Source organism: Morone saxatilis, unplaced genomic scaffold (assembly GCF_004916995.1).
Source record: "Morone saxatilis isolate NCDOM2014 unplaced genomic scaffold, NCSU_SB_2.0 Contig0, whole genome shotgun sequence".
Classification (NCBI taxonomy): domain Eukaryota; kingdom Metazoa; phylum Chordata; class Actinopteri; family Moronidae; genus Morone; species Morone saxatilis.
The window spans coordinates 2340914-2353164 of record NW_023339650.1 but is presented as its reverse complement, the minus strand read 5'-3'; the positions used below and the strand labels follow the sequence as shown (position 1 = coordinate 2353164).

Sequence of the window (12251 nt, the reverse complement as noted above, 5' to 3'; positions counted from 1 at the left end):
AGCGAGAGGCTCAACACTACCCGAGGCTCTTAGAATCATATTTATTTTTAGTCATCACTCTCAACTTCCAGAATGTCTTATGTTCTTCTAGATACGAGAAAATGAAAATTGTGGATGAAGAGGGAACAGCGAGAGGCACCCAGTCGCAGGTCGAAACAAAGTGGGCAACAAAAAAAATAAAGACAGAAGAAAGAGAGAAAAAACAACAACAACAAACAAAAATGTCTCTCGCAGAGATAAAGAGAGAGCGCACGCCTTCCTAAGCAAACAACCATATGGTAGTAGCCTGGCCACAGTGTTGGAGGGTTTTCCCCTTGTAATCTGCATTCCTCAATCTTCCGACACACCTCAAGCACTGAGCTCCAAGGATACTGATACTACCTATACATATACATAGTACTATATATATATATTACTATAGTAATTATATATACTATAAATATATGATCACATGGACATAGGTGCACATTGCGATGATATAACCAACATCTCAAACAAAGTCAAAATCTGCATCAACAGGTATACAAAGGATTCTCTCGAAGAGGATTCTGATCAGATCAGGAGCCATGGCTCACCACTGGTTGGCAGATGCACATAATGTTCATGAGGGTCTTATCCATGCATTATGACCGCAACACTCCTCACAGTTCCAACTCCTTTCTTAAATCCTGATATCTTTTGAACTGTCCTTCACTCATCCTCTTTAAAGGTGGTCAGTGGTGCTATCATTGAGAAATACAAAGCAGATATATCCACAAGGAGAACTCTGATTGGCCACCCAAATCTCTACTGTGGCGTTCTTCCCATACACCCATGAAAATCAGCAAAAGAAAATGGTGACAAGCATATTTGAGATTAAAAGCATTACAGGTTGTTATAAATCGACGTATAAGTCCTATAAACAAACTTTAGAGTTTAAAATTTAAAATGATGCTGGTGGGACAGATATGTCACTCACTGACTTTGATTAGCAGGCCAGACATGCACCACATGAACCAACATTTGGTGTCAGTTGTCTGGGGTTGTCACCATCACTAATAATCTCACTTTGTAGATGCAACACCACAGGGAGAACCTCTCTGGGTGGTTGCCGGCTATAAATATACATTGAGTTAACTTTTTTCTCTTTGATGTTCTTAAAGCATTTGAAAGAGACATGACATCACAATAAAAGATAAGTTTATCATAGTGGATTTGATTTGATTGGTCAAATGGCTTCACAGTGAGACACGTGCTATTGTGCTAGGCTAGTTTGATCTCTGGCCTGGCTATCTTATCTCCTTTCCAATGCCCGCTTTGCAACAGTAACAATAGTCCATGCAAAACACAGCGCACTGTATGGCTCTATATAGTTATATGGATTAAACAAAGCTTGACGCAAATAATTAGATTTTTTGATTGTTTTGTAATCGAGTTACTCTAGCAATGATTTCAGCCCTATTGACATGAAAGCGCCTCATCAAGCATGGAGAGAACTTCAGGGAGGACAGGTGCACCTTGTTCGTAAGGCCAATGGCTTCTTTGACACCAGGTATTTAATTAAGTAACAGTTTAAGTACTCTATTTGTATTGAAATCACTTTGGTGGTACTAATGTTGGTATCAGAATTTTTTACCCAAAAAATAATGAAAGTATACATAAATAAGACTTTTTGGACTTGCTGGAAGTAGGGGCTGGTATAAATCTGGTATGAAAACCATTAGTACATAAAATTAACTTATAATGACTTTCTCCTTTTCTACTGGGATTTACACGTGTTCACTGATATTTATGGCAGGAAATAGGTTATGCCTTCAGCTTTAGCCACTAAAAAGTTCGAAAATGAATGTTGTTAGTAACTATTAAACATGCTATAAATTATCCTGGCCATTCAAAATAATGCAAAAACCATGAATGTCATCAGCACCCCCAGCTCTGACTGACTTCCAGCGTCCCTGGTTGTAGCTTTTCCACCATAATTGCAGACGTGTCCTTTAACTTAGACCACAGATGGTTTTGGTGCTGTTTAAAGCAGAGAAGGAGGCCAGGCTGCGAAGGATGAGAAGTCAAGAGGCTGATGCAGTGATGGTACAAATTCAGTGTGTGAGAGAGTGATGTGCTTTGACAGGCAGTAGAGAAGAAAGGTGCATCGGATGTGACAATGTCTCTCGTGTGTGTTTTGTGTGTTCATGTTTCTGCGAAAGGCAGGTGGTTGATAGGACCTGCAGGTATCTTTAACAAACATACACACAGCTGCCCACGAAACCCTTGTTCTCCCTCCATCCTTGCTTCCTTTCTTTTGAATCAAGCCTATGTCATTCTATCTTCCACACCTCCTTGTCCTAGCCTGAAAACAACCCCATGTCTGTCTGGAAAGAGGAAAATAACACAGAGGCAATCCCTCTGTGGCTATTTTAATCCCACCGTAACTTTCTTTCGACCTTCTTCCCGTCAGTGTTTGTTAGTTTTTATTGGCAGGATTAAGGAGTTGAGCTAACATGCAGGATTTTCTGACTATCCTCAGAATTTTGTTTGCTCATATTTGCATTTCCAGCTGTCACGCTTTCCAGTACTCCTCACTGTCACGGATCACAATTCCTACTACAGGGGGCTGCATTGAACTCCCACCAGCAGGGATTGTGCAGTCGGTACCTGTCAACTCAACAGAAGAAGTGAACAAGTGCACATTTCAAAGTGCAGCAGAGAGTGCAAGAATCACCAGTTGCCCATGCTGATGTCTCCCATCCAGAGCATTTTCCCATTTAAAGCTCAAAGGCCTTAATATTCACACACTATATTCTGACATAAGAGTAAAGAGGCATTTACTCAGTCTAATACACACACATACAGTACATGGGGATACACAAAGACATACACATTCACAGTCAAACACACACCTCCATGTGTGAGAGAAGCTCACACAGATGAAAAGCTTTATGTCTGCACAGAAGACATCAGTGAGGGAGGAATTAGGTTTTTCTCCCAGTTCGGGGATTAAAGTTGCATCATGAATATTTAAAGGAGATTTATCCAGCATTTCTACCAAATCACTTCTTCAAGTGAAACAGGATGACAGCGCCAGTTTATCAAATTATACAAAGATGGTGACGTGCTCAGCTGAAAGCTAGGAGTTACGGTTTTCAATCAAATAAAGGGAGCTGACTTGAAAAGAAGGTTAAGCGGGTTTGATACAAACTGGTTGTTTTTTCAACAAGTTTTCATTAGTTTCAGTTTCTTGGTCAGTATTCAAACATGCTTACATAAAGAAAATGAAAAAAATATGTTAATACAAGATACTGAAAATCACAAAACCAAAAACCAAAGAAAACAGGTTTCTGCAGCAGTGGCTCTACAGAGCCACACTACACTCTGTGAGGTTGTAATAAAAAACTGAATTAAAATGAAGGTTGCTGAGTTTGTTTTTGATCCTCAGAAACTGTCCTGGAGCTAACGTAAAAATTGTTCAGAGGGTGGAGTCAAAGTAAAGCTGTTTGGCAACCAGTATCAAAATGATTTATTGTTATTTCACTCTCAACCAAAAATGTCGACCTAATGGTGGCTAGAGTGGTTCATTCAGTAGTTAAATACTAAAACGTTGCCGTTGTTCTAATGTATGAACTGACATCTATCATTCGTACTCAAGACATACATCTATCGGCACCACATCTTATGAGGATGTGAGAAACTGTCCCAATTGTTACAAATAAATTAAGTAAGATATTTAGCTGGATGTGTGAAACCTCTGACCTGCTGGTGGCATTTGATTAAAAGATAAGGGATCACCACAGTCATTGGGATTCATCGTCTGGGGACAGTGAATGAAAATCCAATCACTTGTTGAATATTTCAGTCTGGACCAAAGTGGTGGACCAACTGCAGGCTGTTAAACATTTTCTCCTACTGAGCCTATGATGTAACGCCTTATACAGTCGATCAATAATGAATAAAGCATGCTGCAAGCATGACAGGAGCTCATGGTCCACACTGTGTGTGGGCAGATGCACATAATGTTCTGAGGGTCTATCCATGCATTATGTACAACCACTCCTCAAGTCTCCAACTCTTTCTTAAATCCTGATATCTTTTGAACTGTCCTTCACTCACCCTCTTTAAAGGTAATGCAGGGGAACAGCTGTTCGGGATGAGGCTCTTTGGGGGTTGGGATGTTCGTGCATGCAAGTGTGTGTTTCTGGTGTACACTCGGAAAAAGTACGGGACGATCCCTACGCTGAAAAGCACATCTGCTTACACAAAGGACTTGTTCAATTCATCTCCCTCTCTTTTTCTCCCTACATCACCCACACCACAACTCTCTGAGTCTAAGTAGGACAGGCTGCCCCATATACACTCTCACACGCAAACACACCCATCCTGACAGAGAGGCTCGCACAGGTCAGGTTGATCTCCAGAGGTTACAGTATAGTGGATGGTAAAGGATGAGCAATACAGCCTTTCGTTCACCCTGCTGGGGGTGGACACAACAAGGCTATAAAAGTGTTAAAGGGAACTTTAATAGGGCTGAAGCTAAGAGTACTTTCATTAGATGCTATCAGCACCTTGGTGTCAGTAGCCAACAATGCAATACCTGTTGTTTAGGTAGAGAAAAGGTAGATGAGCTTCTGTCATACTACCTCTATCTACTCTGTGCTTGCTGTAGTACATCTCCTTTCATGTTTGGAACCTGACTTCAGTTCGTCATTGATTTTGGAAGAGAGGCTATAAAATACTGATAGCTGGCAAATCTCTTTAAAAAAGGAAGAATTCCCTTTATTTCCTTTTCTATGTGTATTTTTAAGCCACAGCATGGTTTTTCTCTTTCTCTTTCCAAAAAAGGAAAGAGTAACAAAGAAATCTGTTTTGTAACCGCAGAGGCACATCTCTCAGTAGCAATAGGAAATCATTTCCCTGCGGCGCGCACTAATCTCTAAGCTTTACACTGTAGAAACCCACTGCCTCCAAAGGTTACAGCCAGGATGACTAAGCGTCTTGTTCTCTCAAAAAGCTGCTAAGATATATGAATATCTGAAAAAGGGAAATAATACTTCACGTAATATAAAAGGCTGCGAGCGACAGAAATAGAAAGCAACTAAGAGAAGGAACAAAAGCAGCAGTTAGACATTAGATAAGAGGTTTAGTTCAGGTTGGTTAGAAGAAGAAAGAGAAACCCAAAAACCAGGTAAGTGTGTGTTATATATTGGTTTATTAGCACAAGGTGCAGGCAAACAGAGAGAGGCACATCTATAAAAAGGACACTGAGATAAGATACCTTTCGGGAACAAACACATAAAAGAGGCTGGATCTAAATTTTGTGGAACATATATGATGTTTCTACGCATCTAAAAAGTAAAATAGTCCAAATCCCCAAATAATATACAATACATCAGACGGGAGGGTGAAACATCCGCTCAGCTGTTGTTGTGTCAGCAGCTGACCTTGACCTCTAACCCCTGAAATAGTCTCTATGAGAGGAGCCTCATACGTGTTATAATGAGTGGTGCTCTGCCTGCTTACATGCACAGACAGATGGAAGTGTGTTCATGTACAAATCACACTTTTCACACTGTGAAATTTCATTCTGTTAGGCCAATGACTTGTTAAGATTATAAAAAATAAAACAGCCTTTTCGGCATGGCACAGGATTATTACGCCTCACACACAGTGTTTTCTTAAAGGGTTAGTTCAACCAAATAACAAAAACAATTCGTCCCTGGTCTCAACATGTCAACGATCTGCCACTGCCACTGCCCTAACAGAATGGAGGTCAATCGAATTGTGTTCATGGTACTCAAGAATGAAAAAGACCCCCACCCCCAAAACACAGGGACTATTTCTTTGGTAGGAAGTAGGGATGCATGATATGGAACTTGTTTTTCAGCCGATATGATATCCTATAATTTCACATTTTTGCATTTTAAAAAGAAATTTATAACTTGTAGTTTTTACACAACTGAGGGTAAGAAAGGCTCAAAGATGGATGCTTCAATATTCCATAGCTCTGATCTAACCTGACTGCAAATGTTCATTTATTTTTATAAGTTCATTAAAAAACATAAACATACTTAGGCTTTATATTTTATGAAATCCAATCAATCATTTTGCATAAGAATTCAAAGTAAATTATTATTAATATCAGATAATTTATCAGTTGTAATTTAATTATCCTGATAATTTAGAGATTTATCATTATCAGACGATCATTTATCTGTCCTGATAATTATCGTGCACCCCTAGTAGAAAGTAGTTCCAATGAAAACTGTTCACAACTGAAAGCAAAAAATCTGTGTCGGGAAAACAAAAATGGATTCCAGAATACCAATATGTTCATATCTTTGCATATACATACAAACCAACACATATTCTTTATAGGCTGGAGTTGCTTGTGGCTAACTGGGCCCTAATACGTTAGTTTTTAGTGAACTCTGATTGACTGACTGAATTCATTGCCTGCACAATGACAATATACAGCAACAGACACAACCAACATATAATGTTATTAGTAAGCAAACACAGAAGGAAGTAACTGAGATTATCAGTTATTCAAAATGATCAGATCAGTTGAGAACGAACTACATATTACAGTTAATTGAAATAAAAGGCAGCTCAAAGACTACTGGGACGTTTCTTACATAAATGATTGTCCACTGAAGGTCTGGCTTTAGGCTTTACTTCTCTAGCTATTTGGTTAAAGGAAGATTGAAAAGAGTGCAAAGCGGATACAGAGTCCAGGTTCTGAAGAGAAGTGACCATCAAAAGTGTTCAAAGTATTTGATAAAAAAAAACATTGACAAAAATACAAATAGTCCTTTGCTGGGTATGTTTGTGTGTGTGCACGTGTGCTGGTTGCTGGGTGTTGACGGATCCGGCTCGCAGCGTTGGGAACTTTGAAATCTTTCAGACAGGAGGACGAGGGCTGGCTGCTGGATGGTGTCTCTGCCTGTGAGTGTGTGTGAACTTCTGAACTTACTATCTGCTTCAGACAGACATAGAGAGAGAAACTAGAGCAGCTACAGATGTGCATGTTTTTTTCATTTAGATTTCTTGTTTATGCCACAGTGGGCTTTCAATACGTTAGGTTGAAGTGACTTTGTATTTTTTTTTGGCAATATTGGACAAATTTGCAAATAACAAGTGATCAAAGAGAAACAGACAAGGAGAGAACATTTCATTGGACACAGTGGAAATAAATAGTAGTGGTAACTCCGACTGCAGACAAAAAACAACAAAACAAAATACAAATTGAATTTCAAATGGGACCGTGTGTATGTCCAAAAACAGTTGTGTGTCAGAGACACCCAGTTTGCCCAGCGGAGAGAATCACAGTGTGCAGACGCATTATGTGGAGGAACGACGTGTGCTGAAGTCAGGACAGCATGGCTGTGTGTGCATGTGCACATATACTGTGTATGTCTGTGTGCGTGTGTGTGTGTGTGTGTGTGTCTGTGAGTTCTGTCATGAGTGAAAGTAAATGTGGTATCTTGTCCACAACCTAAGACTCTCCCCTTCAAACTGGATCAAAGGAGCCATGGACAGAGTAGATGCTGTGTGTGTGTGTGTCTGTGTGTGTGTGTGTGTGTGTGTCGCACAGGGAGAGAGGGAAGAGGTGCACAGAAGCGGAAGCACAGCTGATTGACGGTCGGCATGGCGATGGAGGCGGGTTCTAGTCCTCTGAAGCGTGGGGATTGGGAGAGGAGAAGAGAAAGAGAAATAACGGGGAGAAAGGGAAGGAGAGTGAGAAAAATGGTGATGCAGCAATCAAGAGGAAGGGAAGAAAGGGTAGAAGAAGAAAAATAAGCGCATCAACGAAAAATGGTTCATTCAGAAATAGAGGAAAGAATGTGGCATAACAGAAAGAGAAATTAAGAGAAATAAGAGCATAATATATATTAAAAATGGATTTAAGCAAAGGGCCAAGAAGAAAAAAGTAGAATAAGAGGGAGAGATAAGGGGGAAAAAAGGAAGAAGGCAGGTTAGTAAAGCTGTCACAAAATCAACTGCAACTCATCTAACAAATGTCAAATACTTGACCAACATGAGAATCACCAGACTGATCTTGCTCTAAAGGCTACATGTCAGATTTGGACACTGCTCATCGTCTTATATTGGTCAAATATTTGGGGAGACATTCTATATCATATACTTTACGTCCCATGCAGAAGCGCCATGCATTGGATATGACATGCGGCATCTCAACACACAAACACAGTACACTCATACATACACACATCTGCATTTGCTATGTCAGGATTCAGCTTACGCTCTCAATTCTCTGACCCAGTTACTACTTATACCGCCTGCGTCCTCTCCCTGGGGTCAGCTGGAATAACAGTGATGAATGGATCCAAAGCACCTCGACAAGCCCAGATGCTCTATCTACTAAAGTAGGCCCACTGAAGAAAATGATATCGTGCCCCGAACTGTACTCTGATTGGAGATATAGTTTAACCAAAACTTAAACTGAGCATCCTTCCAACGGTAGGAATACACACATGCACACGTACAGCTCTGTAACCACGGTAACACAAGCTATCCATCATGCCATGCAAACAGCCAAACAGCCAAGCGGTGAACATGCCAACACAGATGCCAGATTTACATGCTGATCACTCCTCCCACTGTCACCAGCATCCATCCCACCAAGGCTTGCTGTCATCCCAATGGACCACACACAATATGGCTGTGGGCAGGTTCGACAGCTTTATCCGTCCCACAGTGCACTTGTATCCGCCGGCACACAGCTTCAGCCAGTGCCAGTTTAATTCCTTAGCAGACAATAGTTGTTTTTAATTAAAAGTCAATGCTGCCTTTTCTCTAATTTTAACCAAGCGCTCACTAAACTCAGTCAACAATTTAGGACTGCACTTCCATAAAAGGCCCTCGGGTGGGGAGCGATTCCACTGGTTGCAAAAGATGCCCGATTTTATTAAACCTTGTGAAAAAATGACTCTGCTTCTCACTTGATTTATGAGTAAAGAGTTTCCTAATGAGTGCTAATCTAAAGTTTCAAGTCCTTCTCCGTACAGCATCATTGACGCTACCCCGGCTTATGCTTGGGTTGTCAGTCAGATCCAGTCAGGGTAGAGGTGTAACAATGTGTATCTTCACCAGCTCCACCTTCTCGTCCAAGTATGGTTACTTCTGGCTCCAAGAAAAACAAGATTGCAACGGCCATAATGCTATGGCTTCGTCCACTATTTATTAGTGTATACAGTCTATGGTCGAGCTCCAAAGTATGAATGTATGGATGACTTAAACTCACAAGGGAGAGCACTAACATCGATCCACAACAGCCACACCGACAAGGCTACCTTAAGATGTGTCTGATAGGCCGATGCAGATTATCTCAAAATAAGCTAAACAATCGGCCCGATCAATTGGCTGACTAGTCTATGACTAGTCTGGATGAACTTTAAATCTCCAAAAAGGTGGTTGAGCTAAGCACCACTCAAATGTGGGTTAACCAAACACAGAAAAACCACAAACCTGATCAGACTGCCACTACTTCTGCCCTGAGTCTGTGTGCTCGAAAGTTTTGAAGGTCGGTTACTCTAGGTTTTTTGTACACGCTGTACTGTATGTGCAGCTATGGGAATTACATGTTGTGGAGGAGTGGAGCAGCGGAGGAGGCCTCACATACTAATTTATACCCCCATGCAAAATCCTTTCACTTGCTAATGACATGCACAGCAGCTCTGCAGTTTAAAATGGAACAACTGCATGACATCAAGAAAAAGTGAACCGAGGAACAGGAGTGTGTGGGGAGCAAGTATGACCAGAGACCAGACAACTGGGAAAACAAAAACTCATGAGCTGGTTTCCAAAATGTACCACACATAAACACACACTGGAAACAGCTCATCTCTCGACCTGTTTCAGTGTAGGCAGACAGCCAGAGGGGAAGACGGAGGGTTTGTTCATTAGACACGAAAAATATTCCTCTCCAGAGCTGCATCTCCTCTCTGCAGCTAATTATCTCCAAAATGAGATGACACTATAACAATGTACGAAACAAAAGGACTGCTGAATACAAGGGACTTGTGCAAATGAGCCTCAATGGCCGTGTTTAATTATTACATTTATTAAAAGGAGCGCGATTGATGTTACCAGGCCGACAATTTGACAGTCTCCTGTCGTCAATTAAGATTAATTTTCGTGCATCGATATTAACTAATTTGTGTTTCTCAACTGATTGAAAATTAAGTCTTTACTGATTAACTCTTTTGTCTTTTGTGCAGAGCTGTGGGAAGGCAGCTATGCTAAGTCGCAAAGGGTGACAATTTTATTCATAAATCTTTAGATTGATTTCTGATAAACACAGACAGGCTATACAACAAGATCCCACCTCCCTCACTAATAGAAGGTGAATAAGAATGGAAAATAAGCAGTCTACTTCATGACAGTCCATTTCAGTGTTTAAAACATATACATTTATACAATATAATGCATTGTTGAGGATATAACTACCCCAAAGCACATAAGGTAGTTAGACATAACTCGTCATTGTAAAAAAGTATACATGTGGACAGAGCTTCCGCGTCTGAAAAGTGAATTCCATTCTTTCTCATAGCCAGCAGGGGTTGCAAAAAGAAGTCTGATTGTATTGACTGTAATGACAAAATTACCTTTCTTCTCACTTGATGTATTATAAGTTTATGGTCTCAATCTCTAATTTCAAGTGTTCTTGCATACAGCATGATGATCAAACTGTCAAACTAGGCAGTTTTGATCAAATGTGAAGCAAGATTCTGTTACTGCGTTGCCTATTTCTCGCCTAAGATGTAAAAATGATTGGTATTTCTTGGTGATTTATCTGTTTTGGTTGTTTGTGGCTTAATTTCAATTTTTACCTTGACTTTTTATTATGTATTCATTTAATTGAATTTATTTTTTAAGCTTCATTGTTATGTATTTTATTATATTATATACTTTCCTTTTTCTGCCACTTGCTTTTAATCCAATAAACTATCAAACACGCACACAGCAGCCTTGTACTTAAGAGGACATTAAAAGGATGCTGGAGAGCGGTGAGAGCAGCTCACATCCTGCTCTGAAAGGCCACTTATATACTACATTACACACACACACTGAATCAACTGATGTGAAGATCAAGAAGGAAGTAAATAAGGTCGAAAGACGAGAAAAGACTAACAGGCCATGATTGGTGGATAAGGATGACCAAGCGGCCTTAGCAGACTGACCGACGGCAGAGGGAATTGTGGGATATATCTTACCAGGCTTTTGCACCCCATGAGCATCCTGCTCTCCATTCTCCAACGCAGTACCCGCGTCTACACACACACGCACAAAAACAAGCAAACACATTACTATCTGTCTAAGTGCTAAATTGCTAATGGCTTGACGAGATAGAAAATCAAACTGCATCGTATTGGTTCGTACAGCGGAAATATGACACACTGATCCTGGAATTAAATGGAAACTATTGACCCTGAAGTTTGAGGCTTTTTAAAGGGAACCTCACTATAGTCGCTGAGCACTGGGCACAAGTGTCATCCGCCTGTTAATAGCACACAGGCCCATTCTGGTCAGGCTGGGGCAGGCAGAGGGCAGCACATATTGGCTGGTGTCAGTGTGGGATGTTAGAGGAGCTGAATCTGTGTGACATCTGACCGATGAGTCACTACACTGTATTTATCTGATGTGCACAGCAGACACACGGGTAAACAAGTATGTAACACACAAAGCATATTGTGTATCAACAGCTTTACACCAAAGCTCTGACACATATACACATGCATATACATGCACAGCAATACACCCATACACCCATACACAACATTTATTTTGGTAAATGGACTGCTTTTATCCAAAATAATTCACCCATACACTCACTATCCACCCAACGATAGCAGTGAGCTACCATGCAGTGTTATTATGGATCTAACTGCTTTTCATAGCAAGACACACCCCGTTAAGCATTCAAGCACTAGGATTAACCAGGCGCCCATGCTTACACAAGTGAAAGAAATTTTAAGATCGTTTAAAAAAAAATAAAAATAATGAATCCTCTTATCCACACTTGTCACTTTTTATACAACATATATATTATAACCTTACTGCAGGTTTCCTTGCGAGCATGATCGCCAGGCCAATCCTAGAGCTTGAATGCTATGCAGGTCTAAGGGGTTCAGTTACTGTACTTTAGTCCATGTTTTAGTCCAAGGGCCGGCTGTGGCTCAGAGGCAGAGCGGGTCGTCCCCCAATCAGAAGGGTGTTGGTTCGATCCCCGGCTCCTCCTGCCACGAAGTATCCTTGAG

The 12251-nt window shown here is 40.7% G+C and overlaps 1 protein-coding gene across 5 annotated transcripts in view; it reads right to left on the bottom strand.

Moving 5' to 3' along the window:
- Positions 1-12251, bottom strand: part of LOC118322175 (microtubule-associated protein 4) — a 107641-nt gene that overhangs the window by 66522 nt on the left and 28868 nt on the right. For all 5 annotated transcript variants that reach the window (XM_035653784.1, XM_035653774.1, XM_035653802.1 and 2 more), the window contains exon 3: positions 11208-11264. In XM_035653784.1, coding sequence (XP_035509677.1) covers positions 11208-11264 — 57 coding nt within the window. The remainder of the gene's footprint in view (positions 1-11207; positions 11265-12251) is intronic.